The 14,778-nt window shown below is 45.1% G+C and overlaps 1 protein-coding gene across 2 annotated transcripts in view; it reads right to left on the bottom strand.

Annotated features, from left to right (window-relative positions):
* Positions 1-13,302: 13,302 nt before the first annotated feature.
* GGT5 (gamma-glutamyltransferase 5) overlaps positions 13,303-14,778 on the bottom strand; it is a 34,789-nt gene continuing 33,313 nt past the window's right edge. For both annotated transcript variants that reach the window (XM_012723964.1, XM_012723963.1), the window contains exon 12: positions 13,303-14,044. In XM_012723964.1, the coding sequence (XP_012579418.1) occupies positions 13,898-14,044 (147 nt within the window). In that variant the 3' untranslated portion in view covers positions 13,303-13,897. The remainder of the gene's footprint in view (positions 14,045-14,778) is intronic.

Raw genomic sequence — 14,778 nt, 5'->3', positions numbered from 1 at the left:
CACTTGAAGTTGCCATTTCCAAGATGTTCAGTGAGGAATTCCTGTATAATGAAGTGTTATTCATCAGTTAGAAAGGAGGTAGTCAGGTATTTGTGACACATGGATAGACTTAGAGGGCATTATGCTAAGTGAGATAAGTCAGACAGAGAAAATACTAGATGATCTCACTTATATGTGAAATTGAAAAGAGTCAGACTCATAGAAACAGAGAGGTCACCAGAGGTTGGGTTGTGGAAAAAGTAAGTATACTGATTTAAGAATAAAACCTTCCAGCAATGAAAAGGAATTTTTTAAAAGATTTTATTTATTTATGCATACAGAGCTGGGTTACAGGCCAGAGGTACTGGAGCAGTGAGAGGATTCACCAGAGTCAGAGCAGGGAGCAGAACAGGCAGATGGACGAAGTACACTGCTGAGGGGAGCGGCGGGCGGGTCAGGGGAGGTCTGCCACTCAGTGTGGGTCACCACTGGGGCCAGGGATTGAACTCATGCTGCAGTGGCTGCGATAGTTTCATAGTGCTGTGCTCTAACCTGTTGCACCACCAGGGAGGGCCGATAAGAAGGAATTTTAAAAATAAAAATAAAACCTAAGTTGTATACAAGAAAGTGAACTCCTTAGGGTATAGCTCAGTTAGGCAATCCAAGGAAATATGCTCAGCTAAGCAACAACCCTGGCCAAGAAATTGAAAAGCACCAACCCTACCATTTTCTCTGGCAGGCACCACTTTCTCCCTCTTCCTCGAGTTACCCACGAACTTGTCACACCATGGGCTAGTTTTGCCTGGTTTTGACCTTCACACGGATGGACTCAGCATAGATGCCCTCTGTATCTAACTTCTCTTGCATGTTATGTTTCTGAGATTCAACCATATTAAGATATGAGGCTAAAACTGATTTTTGCTTTTTGCTGAATATCATACTATCTGATGAATTTGTTTATCCATTTTCCTTTTGAGGCACCTTGGGGTAATTTACAACTTGAAACTATAATGGCTATAATATGATTGTGTATGTCTTGGTGCATAAATATAAACAAGATTGGTGGCCACTGAGGGGAACGAATATGAGGTCAAAGGGAAAGCATGTCTGGGCTGGGGGTGACTTCCCAAGCCACACTGAGGCAAACCCAGGACTTTGTGAAATTCCTTGGAGGAATTTTGTTTCCATGGGTCAAGGTGCCCAGGCCCAGCCTGGGGCAGTGGGAGCTCAATAGACTCTGACCTGACAAATTGGGAACACTGCCATTGGGACAGCATGGCCCAGGAAAACCCCATCCATGCCCACCCTCCTGGAAGAGAGCAAAGAAAAGTCAGGGGTGCAGGGCCTGACTCCATAAAAAGCTCTGCACCAAAAGGACTTCAACAGGGCCCTCCCTGGTGGCACAAGGGGATAAACCACAACACTATGATGCTATGACAGTCACTGCAGCTTAGGTTCGATCCCTGGCCAAGGACCCACATAGTGGGTCACCTCTCCTGTCCCACCCGCTGCTCCCCTCAGCAGTGTACTTCATCAGTCTGCTGTTCTGCTCCCCGCTCAGTCTCTGGTGAATCCTCTTACTGCCCCTGCACCTCTGACATATACCCTAGTTCTGTATGCATAAATAAGTAAATCTTTTAAAAAATGAAAGGACTTCAACATAAACCCACAAATCCTCTGGGAAGGCAAACCAATGGCATACACTTCCCAGCTGCTAGGAAAGGATGGGGCGCTGAAGGCCATCATGGGCGCCACGGTGCTAAGTGGAAACATGTGCGTCACTAGCCAAGGAGAAATAATTCCCAGAGTGTGAGCCTGGGGATATTGCCCTTCCCATTGGGAGCCCCAACTCCACAGGCTCCCAGAATAGGCAAGTGGGGAGGGAAGTGAAGACAATCTAAGCACAGAATAGAAGGAACAAGGAAGAGGTAGAGGTGAGCAACAGCACCCTCAAATCAAGACTGAAGATTAAAGCCCTCGATGTCCCTCCTACTTCCACCTCCCACCAAGGAAAACTAAGAAGAGGACAAAGATAAATCACCAGTGCCTAACACATGCACACGCAACTATAAAGGAGATAATACACATGCCTAGGGAACAAGGAACCTCTCAGCACAAGATGGGAAAAGCAAAATGAGAGAGACAGAAGCCCCAAGGGGTTAAAGCGCAGCGCTGTGAAGCTATCTACAGCCATTGCAGCACGTGTATGATTCCCAGGCAGAGAGATGACACATGTTGTCTGACAGACCTTTGCTGTCCTGCCCGCTGCTCCCCTCAGCAGTGTATTTCAGCAGATCTGAATGTTCTGCTCCCCACTCTGTCTCTGGTGAATCCTCTCACCCTCTGCACCTCTGGCCTATACCCTGGTTCTGTCTGCATAAGTAAGTAAATCTAAAAAAAAAAGTAATGAATGATAATTTTCCAAACCAAGAAAAGAATTAAATACAGAAATCAGGCAAGCAGAAAGAGTGCCTAGATTCTCTCTTTTTTTTTTTTAAGAATTAAAAAAAAAAAGTCATGCATACAAGAAACGGTGTAGGCCAGAAGTGTGTCGGGGCAAGAGGACGCACCAGAGACAGGGTGATCCACTGAAATACACTGTTAAGGGGAGCAGCAGGCGATGCAGGAGAAGTCTATCGCACCACATGTAGGCAGTTTACTGGCCGGGGCATCAAACTCATGGTGAAGTGGCTGGTGATAACTGGATAACACTGAAATATTAACCCCTGAGCCACCAGGGAGAGCCAAGCACCTACATTCCTTAACACAAAAAAACTACACTCAGATACATCATTGTGAAACTATCAGAAATTAAGCATAAAGAAAAAAATTGGCAGGAAGCAAGGGAAAAATAATAAATTATTAGAATTTCTCCAGATTTCAGTACAGACACTCTTCCAGGCAAGAAGAGAGTAGAAGGAAATATTCACAATCCTAAAAGACAAGAACTGCCTGCCAAGAATTCCCTGTTACCAATTCTCTAAATTATCAATTAAGTATAAAGGTGTAATATAGGATTTTTCTCAAACAGAAGCAATAGGGTTTATGACCAACAGACCTGCTCTTTAAGTAACACTAAAAGGAGATCTTTTACAAGAAAAGAAATTCTGACACACAAACTCCTTAACAATGTAACACCAGTAACCAAGGGCAAGAATACTGTGAGTCAACAATGCCAAATACTAAGGGGGAGAAAGAAATGCATAGAACCAGTACCGTTAAGTGTCAGAGAGCAGACACTAGCTCATAAAGGACCTCACACATAGACATTTTGGTGAAACCCCTATATAACCGCTTAACAAAAATCCAGAATGGGCAGTTGTACATGAAGAAGAAAAGAAGTTGATAGAAATACTAAGGAAGGCCATTCAGAAAGAGTACAGAGATACAGGGGGAAAAGAAACAACAGAAAAATAAAGCAATCAAAAATCAGAAACAAAATTACTGAAACTAGGGCCCTCCCTGGTGGCACAAGAGGTTAAGCACAGCACTATGAAGCTATCACAGCCGCTTCAGCTGGAGTTTGATCCCTGGCCGGGGAGGTGACCCACCTGGCGCCTCAGACCTCTCCTGACCCGCCTTCTGCTCCCCACTCTGTCTCTGGTGAATCCTCTCACCATCCCTGAGCGTCTGGCCTGTACCCTAGTTCTTTATGCATAAATAAATAAATCTTTTTTTAAATTACTGAAAATAAAGATTATATCAATGATCATCCTGAATGTGAATGGTCTGAATTCACCAATAAAATTCAGCAGGCAGGCCTGCCTCGTGGCACAAGGGTTAAGTCTCAGCACTTTGAAGCTATCAGCAGCCACTGCAGCATGAATTTGATCCATGATCCCTGCCAGGGAGCTGACCCACATGGCCCAGAGACCTCACCTCTCTTGCCCATTGCTCCCTTCAGCAGTGTTATTCAATAGATCCACCTGTTCTGCTCCCCACTCTATCTCTGGTGAATCCCCACACCTCTGGCCTACACTCCAGTTACTGTGTGTATAAATACAAATAAATCTTTAAAAATAAAATAAAATTCACCAGACTAGGCTCTCCTTGGTGGTGAGGGTTAAAGCACCGCATTATGAAGCCCTACGAAGCCACTGCAGCACGAGTTCCACCCCCAGCCAGAAGCTGACCCACATGGCGTGGCTGACCTCCCCTGACCCACCGGCTGCTCCCCTCAGCAGTGTATTTCAACTCATCTGTCTGTTCTGTACCCCACTCTGTCTCTGGTGAATCCTCTCACACACCGCCCCCACACCTCTGGCCTGTACCTCAGTTCTGCATGCATAAATAAATCTTTCTAAAAAGAATTCACCAGACTAACAATATGGTGAGAAAATTCCAGCTGTCAATACTTTCTTTACAAGAGATCTAGTTAAAATCAAAGGGGGGGAAAAAACACTAAAATCAAAAGACAAAAACAGCCTAAGAATAATCAGCTGGAAGAAGGTCAGACATGCTAAGTAACTCAGGGTAAATCAGGAACAACTATTCTCATATCTGATAAGCTAGACTTTCAATTAAAATAGTAATCAGAGACAAAGATAGACATTACATAATCATTCCTTTCCCCCCTTCAGTTCAATGAGCATTGTATAAGCTTTATTACAACTCCTCTTCAGACATGTTCTGCAGCTCTGGATTGAAGCTCCTCGGGGCATTTTTGCTCCAGCATTTGCGATATGTTCTGTCTCTTCATTTTCAGTGTTGGAGGCTTATAATATGGATAGGCTTAGAGAATGTTACCTTTGCACCTGTTGAGCTTCCTGTTGTGCTGTGGGGACCAGATTCCGGTGATGGAGTCCTCAGTTGTCCCCTCCTCTAGCCTCTGACACAACTCAGTCTAAGCTTCTTCTATAGTCTTGGGTCAGCTTCTACCTCTAGGTTATTTTCCAGCACTAGATGCAGCACTGGGGACAGATTGCAGTTGAGACCAGGTTCCATCCTTGGGATTTTCTTCTTTTTTTTTTTTTTTTCAGTGCAGAGTCTTATCCTGCGGCATATGCACCGATTGTAACAGGCATTTGAGTTCTGGTTCGCGAAAGCCTTTATTTGTTGCATTGGTTTGGGGGTGCAGGCAGGTGTTTTCCTTTCCTAGCCACACTATTCAAGTAATAGTCGCTTCTCTAAGGAGACACAGGAGGTCTGAGCTGGGGCTCCCCGCTAGGTTCAGGCTCAAACAGGAACCATCATTCCTCCAGGTCTCCCACAGTGAAGCCTCTCTCCTCCCTGCCGTCTGTGTGCACCACCTTATCCTGCACTGTGTTGGATCTCCAAAGTCCCCAACATGGGTATGTGACCCTGAGTCAACACTGTCGGGGGCTTCTCCGCAGCAGCGGTGTGTCTGCCTTCTGGGGTGCACTGCCTGTGATCATTCTGAACACAGTTCTATGAAATGCTTTGTCCAGATCTTTGCTCCTCATATTACTGGAGTCATCCACTTACTCTCAGGGGTTATTGACTTTGTCTGTTGCAATTTAGTTGTAAATATGTGGAGATGAGTCCAGCATCTTCATTCTATGGCAACTTACTGGACTCCCCAGTAGTTCTTTATTTTGAGAGTCTGATTTATTATCAATTTCTTTCTTCCATCATCTATAGTTTTGTGTTTTGTTTAGGAAACATTTACCTATGAAAGTGGTATTGGGCCCTCCCTGATGGCACAATGGGTTAAAAGCACAGCACTATGAAACTATCTACAGTCACAGCAGCACCAGCTCGATCCCCAGCCAGAGAGCTGACCCACATGGCACAGCAGTGTGTTTCACTCCTGTCCCGCACGCTGCTCCCCTCAGCAGTGTATTTCACTCCATCTGCCTGTTCTGCTCCCCGCTCTGACTCTGGTGAATCCTTTTCAACCTCTTGCACCTCTAGCCTGTACCCCAGTTCTTGTATGCATAACTAAATATTAAAAACAATAAAGTGTTATTGCCTGATGGGTGCTTCATCATCACATCTGCAAACTATCAAGGATAATTTTGAAGTAGGAGTCAAGATATATATTTTCATGTGGATATCTCATTGACTTAGGCATCATTTTTTTGGAAAAAGCTTCCTTCCCACTGTCCTGCTCTGTCACCCCTGTCAAATGTCAGGTGACTCTTCTGTCCCATTGTCCAATTTGGTGATCTTTGTATAATAATTCCAAATTGATTGATTACCATAGCATACTCCAGATATATGGTAGTAGGAGTCCTCCCTTGTGTTGTTTGTCTAGATTTCCCGAGCTAGTCCTGATCCTTGGTATTTCCATGTGAATTTTAGAATCAGCTTGCTAATTTCCACATACACAAACAAATAAAGAAAAAGTAGGAGTTTTGATTAGGTTTGCACTGAATTTATAGATGAATGTGTGGAGAAGTGACATCTTCACAGTAATAAGTCTAAGAAATGAGTATCACCTTCCATTTATCTAGGTTGTCTTTAAATTCTGTCAATTAATTTTTGTAGCTTTCATTGTACAGGTCTTTTTTTTTTTTTAGATTCATTTTACTTATGCATCCAAATATTGGGGTATAGGCCAGAGGTATGCAGTGGGGGAGGGAGTTGTGAGAGGATTCACCAGTGGAGAATGGAACAGGTGGAGAGCATCGGGTGCGGGTGCGACAGGAGAGGTCTGCTGCACCATCAGGTCACCTCCCTGCCTGGGGATCAAACTCAAGTTACAGTGGCTGTGGACAGCTTCATAGTGCTGCTGCAAATTAACCCTTTAGCCACCAGGGAGGCCCCATTGTGCAGCTCTTACATATCTTTCTTAGTTTTACACTAAGCTTTGATTTTTTTTTCCATTCAAAAGGGCATTTTCTGTTTATGACTAGTGTGTAGAAACATTAATTTTTGTTTATTTTCCTGTTCCATTGATCTTGTTAAATTCACCTATTTCTTACATATAATGACAGTTTTTTGTTGGCCTTTCAAATCCTTATACGTTTGTTTTATTCTCACCTTATTGTACAGGTGAGAACTTCCCTCACATTGTTGAGAGGTCTTCTAGTGCTGTGAATTTCAGAAGGAAAGCTTTTTATATTTTGCCATTTGTAGCTACTCCCTGGTGGTACATTGGATTAAAGCACAGCACTATGAAGTTGTCTGCAGCCACTGCAGTACGAGTTCAATCCCCAGCCATAGAGGTGACCCACATGGCACAGCAGACCCTCCTGTCCTGCCCGCTACTCCCCTCAGCAGTGCACTTCAGTACATCTGCCTTTTCTGCTCCCTGCTCTGTCTCTTGTGAATCATCTCACCCCCTGCACCTCTGGCCTGTACCCCAGTTCTTGTATGAATAAATAAATAACTTGTAAAAAAAAATATATGGCACTTATTATTGCCACAATTTATCAGATAAAGGAACTTCCCTTCCACTTGTAATTGCTGAGAGTTTTAATGTAACACTTGCCAAATGCTTTTCTGAATTTATTGAGATATTTGATGCTTTTCCTCTTTATTCCGTGAGTGTGTGAGTGCATTGAACTATATCCCTTGCTTTTTTCTAATGTTCAATCAATCTTGCATTCCTGGGCTAAACCCAAATTGCGGTGATGAATTTTTTGCTATCCCCCCACATTTGGTTTCCTCATAGCTTGTTGAGGTGGTTTGCATCTCTGCATGTGAATGAGACCTCTACTTTTCCTTCTTAAAATTTTTTTGTCAGGCTTTGTTCTCAAGATTATGCTGGCGCCTTGTTAAAAGAATTGGGCAATGTTTTCTCTTTACTGTTGTTTGGGAGGGTTGGAAGAATTCATGGAGGAACACTTCTGGGCCTGGAGTTATTTACTTTGTCTGTGTGGAATCTCATCGTTGTTTTCGTTGGCCTGGCCGTGAGTGAAGTTCTGAGTGAGGTTGAGCAACTTTTTATATGTTGAAACAGCCAGTTGTATTCTCTTTCTGTGATCTAATGAGTCATATCCTTTGCATCTTTCTAATGGACACTTGGTCTTTTATATTAAATATTTAAGCATTTAAATATTAAAGAACTACCCCCATACATTATATATCGAAATTACTTTTGCCAAGTTCTTCATTGGTCTTTTAAGATATTTTCCACATCAAATTTTTATGTGTTCAAATGTACCAGGGTTTTTTGTTTGTTTGTTTTTATGGATTCTTGACTTTGTTTTAAGAGGTCTTTCCCACTTTTAGAATATAAGTAAAATTTTCTCGTGTTTTCTTATATTTATATAGTTTTAATTCTTTTTTTCAAGATTTATTTATACATACAAGAACTGGGGTGCAGGCCAGAGGTACAGGGTTAAGAGGATTTACCAGAGACAGAGTGGGGAGCAGAATGGGCAGATCGATGAAGTACACTACTGAGGGGAGCAGCGGGCAGGTCAGGAGAGGTCTGCCACGCCATGTGGGTCATCCCCCTAGCTGCAGAAAGCTTCACAGTGCTGCACTTTAACATTGTGCCACCAGGGAGGGCCTTAATTCTTCTTCTTTTTTTTTTTTAAAGCTTTATTAATTTGTGCATACAGAACTGGGGACAGGCCAGAGGTGCAGGGACAGTGAGAGGATTCACCAGAGTCAGAGTGGGGAGCAGAACAGGCTGAATGACGAAGTACACTGCTGAGGGAGCAGCGGGCGGGTCAGGAGAGGTCTGCCACGCCATGTGGGTCACTTCCAGGTGGGGGATCGAACTCATGCTGAAGGGACTTTAGCTTCTTAGTGCTGCGTTTACCCTCTGAGCCACCAGGGAGGGCCTTATTTCTTTGATCCAACCAGAATTTATTTTGGTGTAAATTAAACATAGGGATCCCATTTTATTATTTTTCATATGTTACCCACTTGCTCCAATACCAGTTGTTAAGAATTTATCTTTTTCTGGCCCCCCATGGTGGTGCAGCTGCTATAAAGGGCAGCACTGCAAGCTGGCAGTAGCGGCTTCAGTGCGAGTTCGATCCCCGCCCCAGAGGTGACCCACATGTTATAGCAGACCTCTCCTGACTCGCCTGCTTCTCCCCTCAGCAGTGTACTTCGTCAACATGCACCAGCTCTGCTCCTCACTCTGGTTATGGTGAATCCTCTCACCGCCCCTGCACCTCTGGCTTATACCCCTGTTCTGTATGCCAACAAATAATAAAATAAATCTTTAAAAAGAATTTTAAAAAAGAATTTATCACTTTCCTACTGCTTCAAATGCTTCTTCAGCTTAACAGAAATCCTGTGTTTATTTGCATTTCTTTGTGAACTTCACACTGTGACTAATTGATTTCCTAGGTTTATTCTATGCTGTTTTAACTACTGTTTATAACTTTTTGTCAAAAATCTGATGAATCTGTTTACTTGATTTTTTTTCACTGATGCAATTCAGTGAAGAAAAATGATGATCGTTTTAGTAAATAAGACTGGAACAATTGCAAAAGCAGATGTTTTAGCTTGCCCATTTAGACTTGAAACTCATCTTTAATTAATTTTTTGTTTATGGTTTGAGATAGCGGTCAAGATTTATTTTCTCCATCTCTCTATCCATCTCTGAAATTTACTCTGCATTACCCTGGATCATCAATACTTAATTATCCTACTTCAATATCCAATTAATATTTTACTTTCCTAGTCTGTAAAATTGAAATAATCATAGCTCTCCTTCATTAGAGAGAATTGTATGACTTGAATCAAAACATGTATGCTATAGAAAAGCATCCAATCCATGGTCAACACCCAACTCTTAACACATAATCATGTTAAGAGGAAAGCCACTCATTCTCATTTTCTTCTGTGTGTGTGGTTTTTTTTTTTTTAAAGATTTTATTTATTTGTGCATACAGAACTGGGGTATAGGTTAGAGGCTCAGGGGCCCTGAGAGGCTTCACCAGAGACAGAGTGGGGAACAGAACAGGCAGATCAACGAAGTACACTGCTGAGGGGAGCAGCGGGGCGGGTCAGGAGAGGTCTGCCGGGCCATGTGGTCACCTCCGGGGCAGGTGGGAATCGAATTCATGTGGAAGTGGCTTTAGCTTCTCAGTGCTGTGCTTTAACCCACTGCACCACCAGGGAGGGCCCTCTTCTGTGTTTTTTAAAATTTGTCTGTCTTTATCAAGAATGGATGTTGGGTTCCAGTCAAATTCAATTGGAGATGACCTTTTGATTTTTTTTCTTCCAATGAAAGATAAGAGTCACATTCTAAGTTCATAGTAAATTCGTTCATTGGTGTCTGGCTTCAGCAGTGCAAATGGGACATGTTCCTTTTAATGTGGTGCTGGATTCTGCTTGCTAATATTTTATTCATGGGTTTTGTTTTGATTTGCACAAACATGATAAATCTCTAGTTTTCTTTGACAACCTTGGAGTCAGTGCTACTTTGACTTCATAAAGTAAATGTGGTAATTTTCCTCCTCACTCTACGCTGTGGGAAATTAACTGGTAGAAGAGATCTCTGGTCCTAATTTTAGGGCACACTTCACTTATGGAACTTTCTAGAGGACATTTGAAGTAGGCTTGTATTCCTGTAATATTCTATATTTTTTCTCCATGTCTATAGTTTAAACCTTCTGAACTCTATTGTCTTTATACTTAAGATTTCAAGATTTAGCAAACAAAAATTAGGCTACCCAATGAAATTTGGATTTCAGATAAAATACGTTCATAGTATGCTTGTCGCAAGCATTATAATTGTATTTATATTGTCCTAGAAAGTAATTTATTTCATCAGTTTCTAAATTACTTGTGTAAATGTAGGCAATCTTTTATAATATGTTTAACTTCCCCTGTATTTACTTCTCCATTCTTATTTCTGTTTTGTATGTTCACACTCCATTTATTTTACTGACTGATTAGCTAACAGCATATCTATTATACACGTGTGTGTATGTTTTCAAAACCTGTTTTTTATTTCAAAATTATCAATTCCTGTTTCAGTTGTCACTGAGTTCTTCTGCTTGCCTTCCTTGTAGTTCCTTACTCATTTCTTTAGCTGCTTTTTACATTTTGATTCATCCTAGTATAACAATCGAATGCATTGAATTTTCCTCTGTGCCCTGCTTTACCTGTATTCTGCAGAAGCTGATATGCACTGACCTCAGTGTTATTTTGAAGATAACTGCAGTATGGGTTTTGGTTTCTTCTGTGTAATGAGATATTTAAAGAGCCAGAAGTAAAAGTCCCTGGCTGAGTTGGTAATGCCAATTAGCTGGCTTCCATTTTTAAGTATTGAGTTCAAGTTGGCTATGAACCCTGGAGGTGATTAGTGGGTGGTCAAGCGGGTGGGTATGTGGGCTTGATACACCAGAAATGGGTCAGGACCCATTAGAAGTGGTGACTGATAGATAGTTGTTTGTTGTTTTTTGTTTTTTCTTTATTCCAATTGCTTTTTTTCCTTCCCCCTGGTCCCTTATGCTCCTGCTACTAGTGAAACCAACTGGTATTTTTCTTTTTCTTTTTGCCTTATTTCACTAAGCATGATCCCTTAAACACATACATACATAAAAAGAGTTGTAAGGAATTTTTTAAAAAGAAGTGGTGACTGAGCCTTGGGGTAGGGGGTCGAGTGAGTCAGGAGTGGGGCATCAGAGTGTCTTCTCTCCTGCCTCTCCATAACCGTGCAACAAGCAGGTGCACGATTGTGCCCTGTTGCTGCCAAGAGGCACTGCTGAGTCTCCCCAAGCTGGCCCCGAACCCCCCGGTTCCGGCAGCCTTCTTGGAACCTGGGCCATGGGTTTGGCCTGGGAGCGCAGACCCAAGAGTCCTGCCACTGCACTGTGAGCTTTGTGTCCAGCAGCCACTTTCTCCCCAAGGGTTTGGGACAGCTCTCAGTCATCAGCCCTCCTTGTCCCATCCGCTCCCTACCCACACAGATGACTTAGGGAAGTCCATTAGAGCTGAGCAAGGGGCTTTTGTTAAATAACAAGCAACTCAGGTGCAGAAAAGAAGCTTGGTATCCCCTCGGGCTGTAAAGTTCAGGGTGCCTGCTCGGGTGCCACAGAGGCTGCCACGTGGAGGGTCTGGGTGGCAGGGGCTGCCTCTGGCTCCCCCCAGGGCTGAAAGCCTCCACTCCTCCTTCTACCTAAGCCCACTTTCTTGTAGCTCCTAAACCGAAACTTACTTTCCAAAATCCAACCCTGAGAGGGGCTGGTGGCCTCCAGTGGGTGGCCCGAGTGCAGAGTGGGCAGCCCTGTGGTTCTCAGCAGTTCACAGTGACCACAGCAGGCTTGCTGCTGTGGGGAGCGTGTGACCTGTCCCCCTCCCTCAGTGAGACACTCTTTGTCCTCAGCTCTGTCTCCTGGAGTCTGATGGATTGCTCCTCCATCTTCCCAGCCAAACCTGGGAAGACACCAGGTCTGCTACCTCCAGACCCACACATGTTTGTATATGCATCAGATAAACAACAGTCCCCACATACATTCATGTCCCAACCCCTGGAAGCTGTGAATGTTATCCAGATGGAAAAGTGACTGTGACTAAGGATCCCGGGTTTATCCTAATTACCTGGCTGGGCTTTCTAGGCCATGAGCATGCTTACAAACTTTCAAACTTTCCCTACCCAGATGCACCCAAAGAGGGAGATTTCACACACAAAGGAGCAGGCCATAGACTGCAGAGAGAGGACTGGGGTGAGGTACCCACAAGCCAAGGAATGCCAGCAGCCACTAGAAGTTGGTAAAAGCAGGAGCGAATTTCCCAAGTCTCCGAGGGGATGCAGCCTTGCCCACACTTTGAATTCAATCCAGAGGTGCTAATTATGGATTCCTGACCTGAGAACCCATTTCTGTTGCCTTAAGCCACAAAATTTGTGGTACGTTGCTGCAGCTACAGAGACCCTGCTCCATTCTGTCAGGCCAAATTCCAGGGCCAGGCAAATGCTGATGCTTGACCCTACCGGGGGAGTGCTGCAGTGCAGGATGTTTGGGATGAAATGGGAACGCGCAGGGTTCCAGGTCAGGCCGGCAGGGCCCACCCGGCAGCTGACACACTCATGGTTACTGGGGGCTCCTCAACTCAGAGCCAAGGTTCTCAACCAGGGGTGATTTGGCACTGTCACGGCTGGCTGTGGGAATAAGGAGGCACTGCTGTGTGTTTTAAAGGGCAGAGGCCAGAGAGGCAGCTGCGCTTCCCAGTGTGGGAGCAGCACACTCACCCCAAGTGACCCAGCTCTTAGGGCTGAGGGCTGGGGTGGGACCTTAGGTCTTTCTTTTTAAAAGATTTATTATGCACACAAGAGCTAGAGTACAGGCACAGGTGTGGGGTGGGGTTGGGGGGTGGGGGAGATGATTCACCAGAGGCAGAGTAGGGAGCAGAACAGGCAGATCGACTGGAATACACTGCTGAGGGGAGAAGTGAGTGGGCCAGGAGAGGCCTCCCACGCCATGTGGATCATCTCCTTGGCTGGGCTCGAGTTCATGTTGCAGTGGCTGGCAATAGCTTCACAGCGCTGTGTCCTTAGCCACTAGGAAAGTCTGGATCTTACGTCTTTCCTCACATGAGGTTTCCTGAGATGGACCTTGGCAAGAGATGGTGGTAACTGCCTCCAAGCCACAGCCCTGCCTTCCCACTAACAGACAGAAACCCCAGAAAGTAGTGGGAGTGCTTAGCACTATACAGGAAAGCTGTCTCTGGTCCTTGGTTTTCTCGACTGTGTGGTGTGCTGAGGAGGACTTAGAGGCACTAAAGTGAATGCTGAAGGCGCATTCTCCCGGCTTGACTCTGAAGCAGGCTATACTCTGGCCTCCTCTTTAATCTTGGACAGGAGGAAATACAGATGGGGAGAGGGTATACAAAGAGTGGAGGGTGGGTTACAGTCCAGGAGAGACACCTGAGGAAGCTGGCAGACTAGGGCCGGGGCTCTGGGGAGTGCTCTGGTCCCCATCTCTTGCAGACCCACGCCGACCCCTGGGCTGCAGAGCCCAGACCCAGCCAAGGTGCTCCACTCCATGACCACGGCCAGCCTGGGCACATGATGGCGGATAGGATCTTGGAAGCAGCTTCCTCAGTAGCCTGAGGCCTCCCCGCCCTTCCTTGGATCTGCTGCTGCATACACACAGTGGCCCTCCTGGGACACCGCCTGGACCACATTCAGGAAAATGCGTCTTTCGGTCTTGTTCTGGCCTCGCTCCTGGAGCCCTTGCTGCACCTCCTGGAAAAGAGAAGGCCAGTTCACGGGTGATGACAGCTTGCCTCCACCTCCAGTAGGTCCAGGCATGGCTAGGGGGTCTGAACCCCCTCTATTGGCCAAGCAAGAAAGCAGGACTAGAGCCACAGAAGACAGCACTGAGGACTGGGAGGGTGCCCCCCCCCCCGCCTCATTTATGGAGGATGAAGTCTGCAGCTCCAGGGTAAGTTGATCCCAGCAAATGTGGAGGGAAGGCTGTCACCTAGGCCAAAGGGAGCTAGAGATGCTAACATTTCTGTCTTGGATTTGAGGACCCCAGGACTCCAGAGAGTCCCAGAGTGCAACACTGGAGGAAGCAATCCGGTGCCTTCAGTAGAGAAGATAAATACTGGGAACTTAGGCTCAGAGGCCTCCATTTTGAGAACCTTCAATACAAAGCTTGCAGAAAGTAGAACTTGGGGTCTTCAGAGTTCCAACTCCTCCAGACAAAGGAGCTGCCCAACTTAATGTCTAGTGCACTGCCTCGGGCTGGAAGAAAGACCGAAGCTTCACACGCTTCTCCACAGGCCTTGAGTCCAAGAACAGGCCAAGGGCACCAGGAGCCCTGAGGGTGATGCACTCAGAGACCACACCCTAAGGGTTCAGGCCTGGGATGCTGAGTCAGTGGAACCTGGTGGGTCCCCCCAGAACTGGCTTCCTAGAACCTGAGGGCCTTGCCTGTCAGGGACACAAGCCCTGAGTATAGAGACCTGTGACGC

Source organism: Condylura cristata, unplaced genomic scaffold (assembly GCF_000260355.1).
Source record: "Condylura cristata isolate star-nosed mole 26May11 unplaced genomic scaffold, ConCri1.0 scaffold00011, whole genome shotgun sequence".
NCBI classification, from domain to species: domain Eukaryota; kingdom Metazoa; phylum Chordata; class Mammalia; order Eulipotyphla; family Talpidae; genus Condylura; species Condylura cristata.
Note: the sequence above shows the minus strand (reverse complement) of the source record. Positions and strands in the feature narration are given on the sequence as shown.